The sequence below is a fragment of the Phyllostomus hastatus genome, unplaced genomic scaffold (assembly GCF_019186645.2).
Source record: "Phyllostomus hastatus isolate PE091 unplaced genomic scaffold, TTU_PhHast_1.1 phas_contig_150, whole genome shotgun sequence".
NCBI lineage: Eukaryota > Metazoa > Chordata > Mammalia > Chiroptera > Phyllostomidae > Phyllostomus > Phyllostomus hastatus.
The window spans coordinates 38,912,571-38,927,533 of NW_025333611.1; the positions used below are offsets into that span (position 1 = coordinate 38,912,571).

At 39.3% G+C, this 14,963-nt stretch overlaps 1 protein-coding gene across 1 annotated transcript in view; it reads left to right on the plus strand.

Annotated features, from left to right (window-relative positions):
• The window catches only part of ADAMTS19 (ADAM metallopeptidase with thrombospondin type 1 motif 19), a 241,616-nt gene extending 231,879 nt beyond the window's left edge, over positions 1-9,737 (plus strand). The window contains exons 22-23 of the mRNA XM_045827263.1: positions 7,204-7,381; positions 9,586-9,737. Coding sequence (XP_045683219.1) covers positions 7,204-7,381; positions 9,586-9,737 — 330 coding nt within the window. The remainder of the gene's footprint in view (positions 1-7,203; positions 7,382-9,585) is intronic.
• The last annotated feature ends 5,226 nt before the right edge of the window (positions 9,738-14,963 follow it).

The window sequence follows — 14,963 nt, forward strand, 5'->3', positions numbered from 1 at the left end:
AACTATGTCATTTGAAAAGGTGATTTAATCACTGTCAATCCTGACAGTTCTCCCCAGTGGCGAGATGTCTCCCTGGAAGGATAGTGATAAAATGGGAATGTCTTAATGATCTGTCTTTCACCTCTGCGACACCCTGCGAGTGACAGCCTGAACACTGGCGGAACTGCATCAGTGCCCAAGACTTTGTTTATTAATTGCTTCTTAATGCAAAAACATCTTGTTTTTTCTCTTATCATTGTGGTGATCAATGCGTACTTTGTTATACAAAATTATTTTTTTGTTATTTTGACAGTCCTTTCATAACATAGTCAGCTCTCTGCTAATCATTCATTGTTCGGATTACTTTCTGCTTGATTTTGCCATACACATTTTCTTGATTTGCTATAACTATATGCAAATGTTTTCATTAAAGAAACAAAAATAGTTTGAAGTGTAGAACCAAATGAATTAATTAAACACATATGCAAAAAAAAATTCTCAAATGTCGGATCTCGAGGAATAGATTCAATCCCAAATACCCATGTGTTAAATAAGGCAGATGAATTGCTTTGAAAAGATACTGAAACACTAACCAAAATAAATAGCAAATCTTAAAAAACAAACCAAACTTTGTTCCTTAGTTTGTTTGTTTCACACTCACTTTATTAAAAAGTTGAAAGATGGAACTGCCAAATGTATACACAAATGAATAGGAATGCTGCACTAATAATTTCCACGAGAAGTCATCGTTTCGTCCCCTTATGAGATCCATCCTCCACTGCAAATGCTACTTTACTCTTGTGAAAACCACTTTGGAATAATCCATTTATTCCCAGAGACAAATTATTCAAGTTGGTGCTGTGAACGTTGGTGTAGATCAACACTTATCACTGCAGATTATAGAGGGTTCTGTAACATTGTGTATTATGTTGGTAGAAAAAAATAATCTGAACTCTTTTTGCCAGTGACAATTTTCTCTTAATTTAGGAATTCCTATTTCTCACAGAGGCCAGCTGGAAGTGAGTACAGCATTACAGAGCCTTCCTTAGCTGTTGGCCTGGAGAATACACATTCTCTCCAAAATATATATCTTTGGCACCGCCTAGAAGGAAGGAATCTCGGGTAATCTCTGTGCTGGCCAAGTGTGAGAATTATTATTTTTAACCCTAAGCACACTGAAATTTGTTGTTTTTTTAATGGACTTCAGAAGTTTAGTTATGCATATTAACCAAGAAAACTCCAAATAAATACCTTTTAGTAGTTTGTATTTTTACTGTTGGGTTTTTGCCTCTTTGGTTTGTAATGTTCAAGAGGACACTTTACAAGACTTACAGCTTGAAGAGTTTTGCAGTTTAACATTAGAGTTTAACATACATAGATAAATAGTGCCATAAAGTTACTGGCAAAGTGGCTGATTATTTAACCTAAGCCTATGAATTTATTATACCATCACATCCCAGCTGGTTCCCCAAACTAAGTTATCTCTTTATTCAGAGTAACAAATAATGCCTAGCACCAAAACAATGTCCATGCGCCCTGGCTAGTGTCACTCAGTTGGGCTTTGACCCATAAACAAAAAGGTCATGGGTTTGATTCCCTCTCAGGGCACATGCCTGGGTTGCAGGTTCAGTAGGATCAGGGTGTGGACAAGTTGGTGCTGTGGATGTTTCTCCAATGGATGTTTCTCTCTCACATCGCTGTTTTTCTCCCTCTTCTTCTCTCCCCTCTCCTCTCTCTAAAATCAATAAGCATGTCTTCCACTGAGAATTTAAAAGAAACATCTATGTGACTATCCTGAAGTCCTGAGTGGAAAGGCAGAAATTTGTTTAACCATGGTGTTTTGCCATGGAATCCCACTACTGAAGACCGGGTGCACAAGTCTCTCTTAGCTCCGTGTTCAAAATCACGTGTGTGGAACACACACACCCACTCTCAGACCCCAGGGGCACAGAAGTGCCGCAGGAATCAGGGGTCCTGGAAAGAATGAGCTCTCCCTCTAAATAGGAGAGTAGTCAGAGATATTTCTGGATTTCTTATTGTAAAGGATTTTTGAGTGAAATTAAGTTGACTGGAAGTATATAGGTTACTTCTTGGATAAGAAACCAGCAATGTTCTTCAGTGATTTTGACAGAGGCAAGATACTAGGCAGGTCATGAGCCATTATGGAAATTCCTTCATGATTCATGAATTTTCAGTGACAGAAAAATAATTTTGTAACTTGCAAGAGTAGATTCAAGTGGTTCTGTGGCAAACCTGGAGAACCTCCTAGAATCATGGTGCCTGTCCTCCCTCATTTTGGCACTTCGCAGATTTGCGGATGACTGTTTATTGATGCCTGTATGGCCCTTTTTCTTGGAATTATCCATGGTTTACTCATGCCCATGTATTGCAGAGCACACTTGCTATCACTCTCTCATATGTAGTGGATTTATGTCAGTGGGCATCGTGGCAGACATAGGGACAATAAGGAGCAATACATGTGCATTATTTTTAAGTGATACAGAGTTTTGACATTCATATATATCATAAAAGGAATACTTCTATATAAAATAATAAACATTTGGTAACAATACATTCATTTTTGTATGTAGTATTTGATCCATCAAAAACTTACATCATTGTCCTAATTAAAGCCTTATTATCCTTAATGCATCAGGTGAGACTTGAAAACTTCAATAATTTCAGCAGGCCACATTGATTTGCCAGCCCACACGCACTGCCCTCGAATGTACTGAAATGGTAACTTCAGTAAAACGTCTCAGGATAAATGGCCTTTCCTTGGCCTCCGTCTACAAGGTGTTTACCTATTTCCAGAAGTATCACACCAAGATCTTAGCAGCACTGTCTATTAATGCCATAAAAAGTGCTATGTCAAGAATAAAACTTCCATGGTCGGTTTCTTTCTTAGAATCACTTTGGGCCATGCCTCACCACCTCTCCGTCCTTTGGGATGGAAAGAAGGATCCCCCACCTTGGCTTGTCCTCAGCGGGGCGTCATAGCCCTTCAGAGTCCATCTCACTCCTTTGTGTCGATGACAACGCCACAGTTAAGAATTTGTTAGTGTGGTTTTTACCTGCATTTTAATTTTCCCTCATTTGTTTGCATTTAGGCCAATCCATGCATTTGCCGAGTCATGCTGGCATCTTACTGTCTTTACCAGTCCTGGCAGTCCTGGCCATTCAGTAAAACTTTCCAAGGGTTCACGTCTATGTCCATCCCCAGACCATCCTTGGCCATTTTTAGGAAACTACAAACATCTGAGCTAAAGGTCTGCTGGACTGTTCCGCCAACTTGGGCCTTACTTACATGTCCCCACATATTTCCCTTTCCATTTATTTAGGTGAAGTTTTCTCAGATGAAACAAAGTCAGTCAGCTCTTCTTCCCTGGCAGGAGAAAAGACAGGAGGAAAATGAAGTTTTAGATGTTGACTATGATTGTAAGGTTTATACATTTTGAAAGAGGAGAAAGCCCCTAATTCTCATTGATTTGCTACTGCTTATATTCGTGGTTCTCATTCACTAGACTCTTTCTGTAATCTTTTAATAGTCCAAACTGTTTGACTTACTGAGAAAGTTTCCCTTATCCTGTCTAGCATTTGACATGAAAGCTACAATAAGGACATAATTTAACATAGTTCTAGAAATTGTCAGTAAACTCCCCAGTCAAGGAAGGATTTATTCAAAGAGAAATCCTTAGCAATATTATCTAAAAATATTAGTCATGTGTTCCATCGTGTTTGCTTATAGATGTAACCGAAGTCAACAGAACAAAACTTCGTTTTCAAAGATGTCAAGGCTCATTTTTTTGATGGTAAGAGGGGGACCAGCATCAGTTTTCCTTGTGCCACATTACGTCGGTCCAAATGCTGTTTTCAACTCCAGAATCTTGTGGGCAATTTTCTCAGCTGTTCTAAGTCTGCACTAAAGACCACTGTTTCCTTTTCACTCTAGTAAAGCTGGGACATCAAGATTGAGCTTGCTGTTCACAATTAAAGGCTTCTAGTTCATGAACTTGATTAATGGGGTGCCTTGTCTCAAAGGCCCTTCAAGGCCACAGTGAACTGTTTGGGGGACAGAATATCTGTTGCACGATGCAGTTCTCTCTTTTAAAGTACTGTTGTCAGGAAATTTTCCTTGCAAGAGAAAGATCATTGACAAGTTACCTGGGACACCCTGTGTTTGTTTACCAGTTGCTGGCAAATTGAGTTGATATTTTAGCAGTTTGGCCTTTACTGAGAGTCTATATTGCTATTTTATATTATTGTGTTATGTAATAAAATATATTGAATAAAGTACCATCTCTCTAATATTAATAATTTCTGCTATTTTTATTTTTTGCATAAGATCCTGAACATAATGGGTGATCAATAAATATTTGGCAAACCAGTAAATGATTGGATATTCTGAGACACTCAAGCAAATTATGTTTTGAGACTTAGTTTAATAGCATTTTTGTCATACTATTGTTGGGCAGTACAACGAATAATTAGGTAATGAAATTAGGGTCTTTACTGTTACATAGCTTCGTTTCTTAAAAATTGCCAGACTACAGCCCTGGCTGGTGTGGCTCAGTGGATTGAGTGCTGGCCTGTGAACCAAAGGGTTGCCAGTTCAATCCCAGTCAGCATACATGCCTGGGTTGCAGGCCAGATCCCTAGTAGAAAGCTCGCAAGAGGCAACCACTCATTGATGTTTCTCTCCTTCTCTCTCCTTCCCTTCCCCTTTCTCTAAAAATAAACAAATAAACTCTTTTTTAAAAAAATTGCCAGACTACAGTAACTTTTAATAATATATTTGGAATTTGTACTTTCATAATAATTTAGACCTGAAATTATAGCTATGATCTACTCCAATACCTTGCTTCCCCAAAAGAAAAAAATAAGTCGCAGGTAAATTAGTTGCTAGAGACAATATTAGAGCCCAGGTCTCCTCATTTCAAGGCCAGAATTATTTTGGCTTTTCCTTTTAATGTCAGTCTTTAATCATAATAATGTAATTTGAGAAAAACATTCAATTATTTAGTAGTATCTTCTATAATAAAGTAAGAACTCATTTAGAAGATACCTTGGGATTTCAATTTTTCCACTTCAAATATCTGCCTATTTTTCACACATTTGTAATAAAATGTTTACTAAAAATATAGTTTATAAAGAAAATAATTAGTAGTAACAGCTTGATATTTTATTAAAGTATTGTAATCAGAATTAGATTCTAAGCCTACTAGGCTATTTAATTCCATACTTTATAATAAAGCTTATTTTATGTCTTTCAAAGGCAAAAATGAGTCTGTTTTAGTTAAACAAATTCTAGAACTTGTATTATTATCTGGATCCTATTATTTATTTCCAGGTTATTCCCAAGTAGAAGTCTGCAAGTTTTAACTTGCAAAAGAAATGCAACATTTTCTTCCCTAAAGTCTTTCAGATTTTTATGAAAGACATTATTTGTCCATTATCTGCTAAAATTATATATTCTGAGTCATCATTTGTCTATAGTGACTTCATTGAATTTTTTATAATTCTGAAAAATGATACGTTACTTGATTTGCTCGTATCCTTTGCAGTTGATATAAATTAATCAAAAGTACGTACCAGGGATAGTCTGCAGCTCACTCCTGGCCTCAGAGACATGATGGAGAACCTTCCCCTGGTGAGAGTGAGCTCATCTGTTAGAAGGTTCCTGGGGGGTTTTTTGGTTTCTGAAATAGCATAATCACTTCCAAGATCTACATACATTTTAGGAGTAGATCCTAGAATGATATTTTTCCATATTAATTTAACCCCTTAAAAGTTTTTACTTTAACTGTTTTGAATTTTCTCAGAAATATTTGTCTAAGAACCATAATGTCTTCATTTATGTAAGTGTATCCATTATATAGGGTGGTATTAAGATGCTTTCAAGGCAGAGAGACCACGTCAAACAGTTACTCCTCCTACAATAGTTTTAAGTTATAATAAAGTTTAAACTGAACCAAAACATTCACACCCTGCAGAGGTTAACAAGAAAAAATCAGATTTAAAGGGACACAACATTCCAGTTGCTCTTTAATCTGCTATCTCCAGAAAGCTACAAATTCATTATATACAAAGAGAGTATTATGCAGAAATATTTGCCAACTAAAATTTTGAAAGATCAGTTATCTGTAAAGTAGACTCATGTGGCATGCACATAAAATCCCATTGTTCTTCATAAGCTACTTTCTTCCCTGACACGTAAGTTTTTATTACTGAAGGTGGCATCACAATGAGCCTAATTTCAAGAGATTTACTGTCTACTAGAGGAGTCAAGCTAGATGCTTTAAAAGATATTACTCAAAAACAGGAAATGATATAAATTGGCTATGTTAAATACAGAACACATACTGTTGACTAGAAGTTTCCAAACTCAGGCTGCAGAGCAGACTCACCTAACTTAGAAATTCTGGGCCTTAAACGCTACAACTGAAACACTTCTCCAGCTGACGCTAAGGGATAGTCTTAGGTATGTGGAAGCATAGTTTTAAACCATAAATACACACAAGTAGTTGGGGTAGTTGCAGAACACCTCAGGGAGGCAGTGACTTGAGACTGTGACTTGAAAAGCAGCCAGGCGTTTGGAAAGGAGTGACACTATGCACACAGCTGTAGACGAGGGAAAAGAAATTGCATAAGCATGATTAGTCTATAACCGAGCAGATCGTTCCTAGAGTGGAGGGTGGAAACTAGGGTTGAGGGGATAGATAAGCACCAGCCTGGAGATTCTGGGATACTCTGCTGGACTTTATCTTACAGGCAGTGAACTCAAAAACCAAAGATTTTTGTACAAGGAGATTATACAAGAGTATATATTTTTTTAACTTAACATTATAAAGAGGTGAAAATTTATTTTAAAAATTAGCAAATCAAGTTTTTGTTACAAACTAGATATTAGAACTGTAAAAACTGCTGCCCAAGTGCATGTCTGATATTAGTCACTCGATTCCCTCCAAGCAATGCTCTCCAGCGCTCTTTATCCATCTTTACTCGCCTAGGTCCTATGTTGCCCACAGCTCTGCCCATGGCCAGCCAGAGGGCACAAGCATACTGTACCCACATGTGACCATCAGTGTTTCTAACCCACATTCTGCATCAACTCCTGATGTTGTGGCTCATGTTCAGTTTTAAGACACACAGGGAAAAAGTGACTTACAGCCTAAAAAGAAACAGCAGAAAGGACTTTTAACAAGCCTTCTCTGTCTCTCCTAGTGCTCAATCACCTGTGGCAAAGGAATGCAGTCGCGGGTTATCCAGTGCATGCATAAGATCACAGGAAGACATGGAAACGAATGTTTTTCTTCAGAAAAACCTGCAGCGTACAGGCCATGCCACCTTCAGCCCTGCAATGAGAAGATTAATGTAAACACCATCACATCCCCCAGGCTGGGTAAGCAGACCCCAACAGGGGATGGCTTTGAAAAATATGGAGACACTCGTGGTTTCTTCTGTTTTGTACATCATTTTCAGCTTAGTTATCAGTGTAGACTAATTACTTTGGTCCTGACTAAATTGGCTCTCTTGAACTATGGTTTAATCCAAATGACCAGGTGGGTAAAAAATCCTAAAGACTGAATTCTTTTGATTCTGGAAGCCATCGACTGGGAGCCAGACCCCGGAAGTGTGAATGTCCCCACCCGAGGTCCCCATAGCAAGGGCGGAAGGCTGCCACCATATTTGGGGTCCTGACCAGTCTCATGGCAGAACCATCAGTTAAGGTGACATCTATTAGAAAGGTAGGTTGTGGTGTACGCCTCAGATCTCTCCATCATGAGTAGCCTTCCTTTTGATCCTGGGTACAAATCATCCTTTGGAGAGACTTAGAGTATCAATTGACTCTCAAGATGAACGGGGGCAAAATCTCTACCACCAAACAAGAGGTACCATTTTTTTCACAGTTAAGGACATATTATTAAATACAAAGAACTACTAGCAACCTATTGATTTACATAGATTTTATGACATAAAATACTTTCATGTGTATTCTCAATTCCAGTTATTTAATCTAATCCATTGTAAAGAAGTACAGTATGTATATTTTAAGTCAATGCAGTCTACACTTGCATAACAAATATTCATGAATGAATTAGCCTTATGTCTGTGGCGACTGGTGGCTTTTACCAGCAGCACTGCCTGGCCTCGTGGGGTCAGTCTGTGCCGAACACTTCCAGTTTCCATCTGCAAACATGGCCTCCAAGAGAACAATGTGGTCATTAATTGTCACAGATATTCTTCCAGGCATAAGATTCAATCAAATGAAAAAGTTTGGTTCTTCGTGGAAATACAAAAATTCTCTTTTTTGAGCCAAATAATTAACATTTCTAAGAAGTCGTCAAAGACTAGTCACAACAAAAAATTAAGCAACCCTAGAGCCAATGCAGTTAAACCATGTACTCAAAAACAACACAAGCCCTTTCTCCAGCAATTACTTGGAGGCCTTCTTGAAATGTGTGGCAGAAAAGAATGAATTAAAAGAAGAGTTTAATTAAAATTACATTTCTTTTATGTTTATTATTTCTTAAAGGTGTGCCCTAAAACACAAAAGCACAGTGATTGCAAAAACCTGAGGTTTTTAAGTATAAAATAATGAATCATATTACAAGAGTGGCAAAAGGAAGAATTGTAGCAGGATGGACTGTTATTATACATGCCAGAACACACTAGTTCTTCAGAAAACTAGAGGACAAATCTATATGACCGATTTTTTATATCAAGTTCTCATTTCAAACACTTTAATGCAATAAATTTCAGTCCTGTGATAAACAGCTTTGATTTTAAAGATGCATGAAACCATTATCCCCTGCTGTCCCAGTTAAGACATGTCTGAACAAATGAAATAGAAACAGACTCGTAGATGCAGAGGACAGACAGACAGACAGACAGTTTGTCTGTCGGAGGAGAGGAGGCCGCAGGGCCACATGTCGTCAGTCCCAGAACAGTCACAGAGATGTGCGCTGCAACACAGGGACCACAGTCAGTGCTATCGGGGCGACACTGTGCGGGCCCGCGGGGCACGCGGAGCCATGGGGGACTGCTCTGCATAGCACATGGCTGTCTGACCCCTTGGCTGCACACCTGAAACCAGCGCAGGATGATATTAAATGTAAATTGTCATTGAAATATTAAACAATGAGGAAAGAAAAGTAAAATGTGTGGGCATGCTGTTGTTTCGCTATTTCTTTGTAAATTCATCCATAACAATACTTACTTAATTTTCATTCCCAAAAAGGCATATGTATTTGAGCACATGTATTTGTCTTTTTAACCTTCTTAACTAAAAATCCTGAAGAAACTTAAATGAAAGCCATAAAATTAAACCTTAAAAGCCATTTACAGGACAACTCTTTGAATTTGGGGTAGCTGTTTTTAAATAAGTGAGAACATTACACACTTGCTCTGTGCCTTCATTTTAGGCTGTAAATGTCTGTGCATGCGCACACACGTGTATCTCTGTCTTTTAAGTTCCAGGGGTGATGAAGTATAAAGGAGTCAAAGTAAGCACACAGAATCCCCACTTCCATGAATGCCGTCTGCTCCTGTGCGGGGCAACTGGGGAACCTGCGGGTATTGAGTTCCCTGTGTTCTGCTTCGCAGCTGCTCTGACCTTCAAGTGCCTGGGAGACCAGTGGCCCGTGTACTGCCGAGTGATCCGCGAGAAGAACCTGTGTCAGGACATGCGGTGGTACCAGCGCTGCTGTGAGACGTGCAGGGACTTCTACGCCCAGAAGCTGCAGCAGAAGAGCTGACCTCCAGCGGGCGGGCTGGCTCACAGCTCTTTGTGATCACATTATTTATAAACACACACACTAGCATGTTTTTCAGACCAAACATTATCAGATTACATATAATTTAATCAAATTAATTTATTTTGGGGCCTGCCAAACATCCAGTATGGTGTTTGTTTTGGTAATACAAACATTGGGATTTATACTATAGGGCTTCATTATTAATTTTATATGAGTAAGTTGGATCCAGTTAGCAGCATAAAAAGAAAAAGATAAAAAAAAACCAACTAAGATCATTAGGCTTAAAGACAATTTTTTTTAAGTTAGGGCTGTCTCTGAGGTGCTACTCCCCCCCGCCCCCATACCATTGAGTTACGCAGAGTGTCCACTAATTTAGTGTTCAGCTATCTGTGGAGAAACACCATTGTTGTGTTTCGGCGTCCTGGTGCAAAAGCAGCCCATTTTCTGGACTCTGAAGGGAATGTGTAAACATAACACACCTTGTAGTGTGGAGCAGGTTTTTAGAGAATGTATTATGAATTTGGTTCAGATTTAGAGACATCTATTGGAAAAATTCTACTGTAATTATAACCTTATTTTAATAATGGAAAAGAAGAAGTCAGATTAGAGACTTTGATCATGTTCATGAACATGTACTTGAACACAAGTATTGTAACAATGAAACACTGTAACTAATGATTTACACTGAATCACCATTGCACTGTTGATATAGTGTAGAGAAACCGTTATAGAAATGGTACCAGCCTACAAAAATGTGTATTACTTTAACATGTTGTCATTAGATTTTAGCTTTTTTTAATATTTTGAACCAAGAAAGCATTGATCCACCCATTTCCTTGTATCTTTTTAGCAGATTTTAAAAGAATATATACTTAACCTCACAAATCATGATGAGAAAATTTACTAAATATTTTTCAGCCTTTTCCCTAGAAACAAGGAAAAACAAAAAGCTGATAATACTGTGGTAGTTTCATTGTGTTTTTTCTTTTTAAAAATTAAAAAGTTTTACAATTCTGTGAAACGTTAAAAAACCAGCTTAAATTTTTTCTTGTGAGAAAATATTGTACATGATTCACATGATTTCTTAGATTTTTTCAATAAAATATGTGAAATTTCCTGTTGGGAGGCAACTCTTCATCGGTCTCTCATATTTCCCCCAGTCTTGGCACTGCCTGCTCTTGTTCTGGAATATCTTCTAAGGGATGTTTGTGTAGTGAACAGCCTTGGAAGATAAAGTTAGTGTCTCTCTTTGGAGCAAAGGGCGGACATGCTTATTTCTCATGAGAAAAGTTCCACATTCCCTGAATTGGGGTCCCTCGCCTGTGGCACAGCCACTGCGTGTGTGAGTATCATCTAGCTTCCTTCACAGTGGCTTCCACTGGCGTTACTACCATGAAAGCCCTTACTCCACAGGTCATAGAACCAGAAAGGGGAAGGGGGATTTTTGCCGGTTTCTGGTTTTTTAATTAAATTTATTGGGATGACATTGGTTAATAACACTATATAAATTGCAGGTATACAACTTTATGACATCTGTATACTCTGTTGTATGTTCATCGCCCAAAGTCTTTGGAGTATGTCTATTTCAAACATACCTTCCAGAATCAGGGGAATTACTATGGGGTGGGTCCAGAGGCTCTTGGGCCCACTGAGGCAGATTTAAGCCAAAGCTTGATTATATGACCTGCCCTCCGTAAGCTCCCACTCTGACGGTGGCGCTGCAGGGGAAGCTGGAGCCACCAGCACGTAGTTCAGGGCCATTCGCACCGTAATCACCACAAAGTCAGGTTATTTTTCTTTCCCCAGTGTAGAGTTCCATCGGGGACGACTAGAAGGTAGATGAACAATACAAATTTTGGAGAGTGTAGCAAAGTCCTTCCTCACAGTAATCTAGCCTCCCCTCCATTCAGGGAGCTTTGGGTCTATAAACCTGCCTTTGTTTGGAATGGATCAAGGAATGCAATTCCCTACTGTGGTGAGGCTTCTGTTCACTAAGACTAGAAATGTAATGCTTTATACAAATATAAGACTTCAGTAGAATGCGTCTTTCCTTCAGTCCTAGGACCCCATGAACAATTAGCCAGAACCAGACATCTTTGCAGGTCAAACCTCTCCCTCGACCCCTTTGCCTCTACTGTCCTTTTGGAGAACCATGCACTCCTGGTCTCTGGCAGCAAAATGGAGCAGCGTGGTTCCCGCCCTTGAGGTGGTCCCTATTCTCATAAAATTCACAAAGCTCCAGGGCAGCATTTCCCAATGGCACTTCTGACATTCAGAGAATAGCCACTTGAGAGCTCTGTAAGGATTCCAAGGCTGCCTTCCCCAGTGACTTTTCAAAGGCTTGGCTCAGGGAAAGCCCCCTAGATACACCCAGGGGGCAGGTGGAACAGGTAAGCGAACACATCTACCCTACCAAAGCCAATCTCCTTAAACATTTACATGCCTTCCTCTACAGCACATTATGGCAAGGAAGTGTCAGCAGCTCAGCTTCATCCTGGTGGGCCACCGTGGGTCTGGGTTTCAGATGAGTTGTTAGAATGACTCCCAGCCATGTGAACTAACACTTTCTAAAATCTCCACTTCATGAACCCACATCGAAAACATTTAACTAATTCGACATTGTATTCCTTTCCTTCCATCCTAACTTAACCCTCTTAAAAAACATCTCTGAACTTTGGGTGTCTGTAAACGTGAGTGAGTGAAGCCTTGCAATTCCTCTGACATGCATGGAACCACCTCACGAGCCACACTGTTTGCCTGGCCCCCTTGGATCTTCCAGGACTGGATCCGATGTGGACTTAGAAGACATGACAGATGGTGGAACATGAGCAGTAGAGCAAAAAAGGTTTGATTCCAGAGTTGTTCTGTGAGCTTTTTGGGTCCCAGCTTAGACCTTGGGTGGTGACTTTAAAACCTCAGGCTTATTATTCTCTTTCTGTAAGTTCTCCAGCCTATTTGGAAGCAATGGATCAACCACACAGTCATTAATCTTTTTGTTTCTATGAAAAAGCCCTAATGCAGCAGGTACTTGCTGACCCAGAGCCTTGCTTTCAATAGGCACCTCCCTACAGATGACTACAGGTGAATTTAGATAACCCTGTGGGCACCACGTGCCATGACTGACCAGGTCCCACTTACTCCTGGAAACAGGGTCACTAACACCATTGAGTGTAGTCAGATCAGAGAACGAATTCCAGATTTCACTTCTGGAATTCTCTTCCTGGGAAACACCCATTTTTTGTAGCAGTACTTGTCACGCCTCAGTCAGCAGAGCAGAGTTGGAGTGTTACGGGTCAACAGATTTGAATTCACATCATCAGGAGGAGCTGGGAGATCAGAGGGGTCATCAACCGATCTGAGCAGCCAGGCACCGCCAGGTAAGTCTAACCATGAAAAGGCCATTGCTAACGGTGTCTATTGGAGGCTGTTGCATCTGCATAATGCCCACCATTGTAGGACTGCAGTCAAACATGTGGCAGGGCATCTGAGTCGCTGTTGATCAACAGGAGCATCAGCTGGAAAGAAGAAATGGGCATGGAGCTCAAGAGAGCAAAGGCCACTTGGAAACTGCCAAGCCACCGTGCCTCTGTCTCTCACTGCATTCCATTGCAAGAAGACTTTCAGATGAAGGGATGCTGCTTCTGTTTTTCCCTTTTGATCTCATGCAAGCTCCTCTTTGGGCCAGTCCTAACCCAGAATCATGCAAAGAAGGGGATTCTGGGAAATGTTATTAGCTTTTTAGCTATAGATGGCTAATAGGAGTAATTTTTTAGGTTTGTTTTATATCAGAGACAACTGAAATGAAAAGCTATATTCTTGCTCTATCTATTAAACCTCATAGCAACCTTGTAAAGTACCAACAATATCTTCACATTTATAGCCGAGTGACCTGAGGCTCAGAGAGTGTCAGTGACTTGCCCAAGAACACATTTCAGTTGGATGTAATAAAGCCACTAGGACTCCAGATTCTGTGCACTCAATTACCCTGATTGCCTCCCTTGTTCACTAGTTTCTAAAATGTTTTTAATAGGTGCATAGGATTTATAACTTCATCACAGGCTTTGTTTGTAATCAAAACCATCCAACTAATTTTGAAACTTTCTGAGATAATTTGATGAATTCTAACTGCTCATCTGGACATTGTATAGGATTTTCAGCTGAAAATAGTTTCAGGCATTTCAGTAGGTTATTGGTACAATTTAGTAAGAGAAAAAGAAAGAAAGAAAGAAAGAAAGAAAGAAAGAAAGAAAGAAAGAAAGAAAGAAAGAAAGAAAGAAAGAAAGAAAGAAAGAAAGAAAGAAAGGAAGGGAGGGAGGAAAGAAGGAAGATAAAAGGAAAGATGAGAGAATGAGAAGAAAGAAGAAAATGAGGTTAATTAATATGTAGACAGTTTGCCTAGCGAACCATATTTAATTCTATTTTCACAATTCTCATGGTTCAAAAACCAATAATGCTGGGTCCAAATCTAAGGAGAAATGAGACTTTCAAAAAAATTTTTCTGTAAAGAAAGAAAGCAAATGATTACCTACATAGTAAGGACTAAGAAGTGGCAGATATCCACATTTCCACTAGATTGTCCCTGCAATATAGTTTTTTATTTATATTTATTGATAGTCTTCTTCACTCTAGAATGAAGGTATTAATGTAATAGAAACAAGTCAATATTTGTCCAATTACTTTCAGGTAAAACTTTGAAAAGCTAAAAAGAAAACAATGAAATGGGTGTTACATGATCAAATAGATACAGAAAATGCTAGAGGTAATGAAGCAGAACTTTTTAGAGTCTTCAATGTGTTTGTACATTAAAAAAAATACCAGAAGAGGCTGCAGAGTGTGTCATGAACATTCTGGGCAATGGATTTCTTTTTCACTGAGCAGAGACCATTGGAAAACAGGACAATAAGCCATTTTTTTTTAAAGAAATGTAATTGGATTATCCGTTTCCAAACAGAGCAGAGCCCTTCCTGGGGCTCTGGAGGGGACAATCGTCAGGGTGTGCTGAGCAATGAGCATCAGGGGGGTCTTCGGAGACGTTGCCTGTGGGCCAGGAAGCATCCCACTGGGCCGTCCTTTGTAACTCGGCCCCCGGTATGGAGACCCATAAAGGAAAGTATGAAATACATGATCAAACACGAGATAGTAAGGTGAGAGTATAAAGAAATCTCCCTAAGATTTCAAAGGAGGGAGAAAACATTCCTACTGAAGAAAGTATGCCAAGGTTTTGTG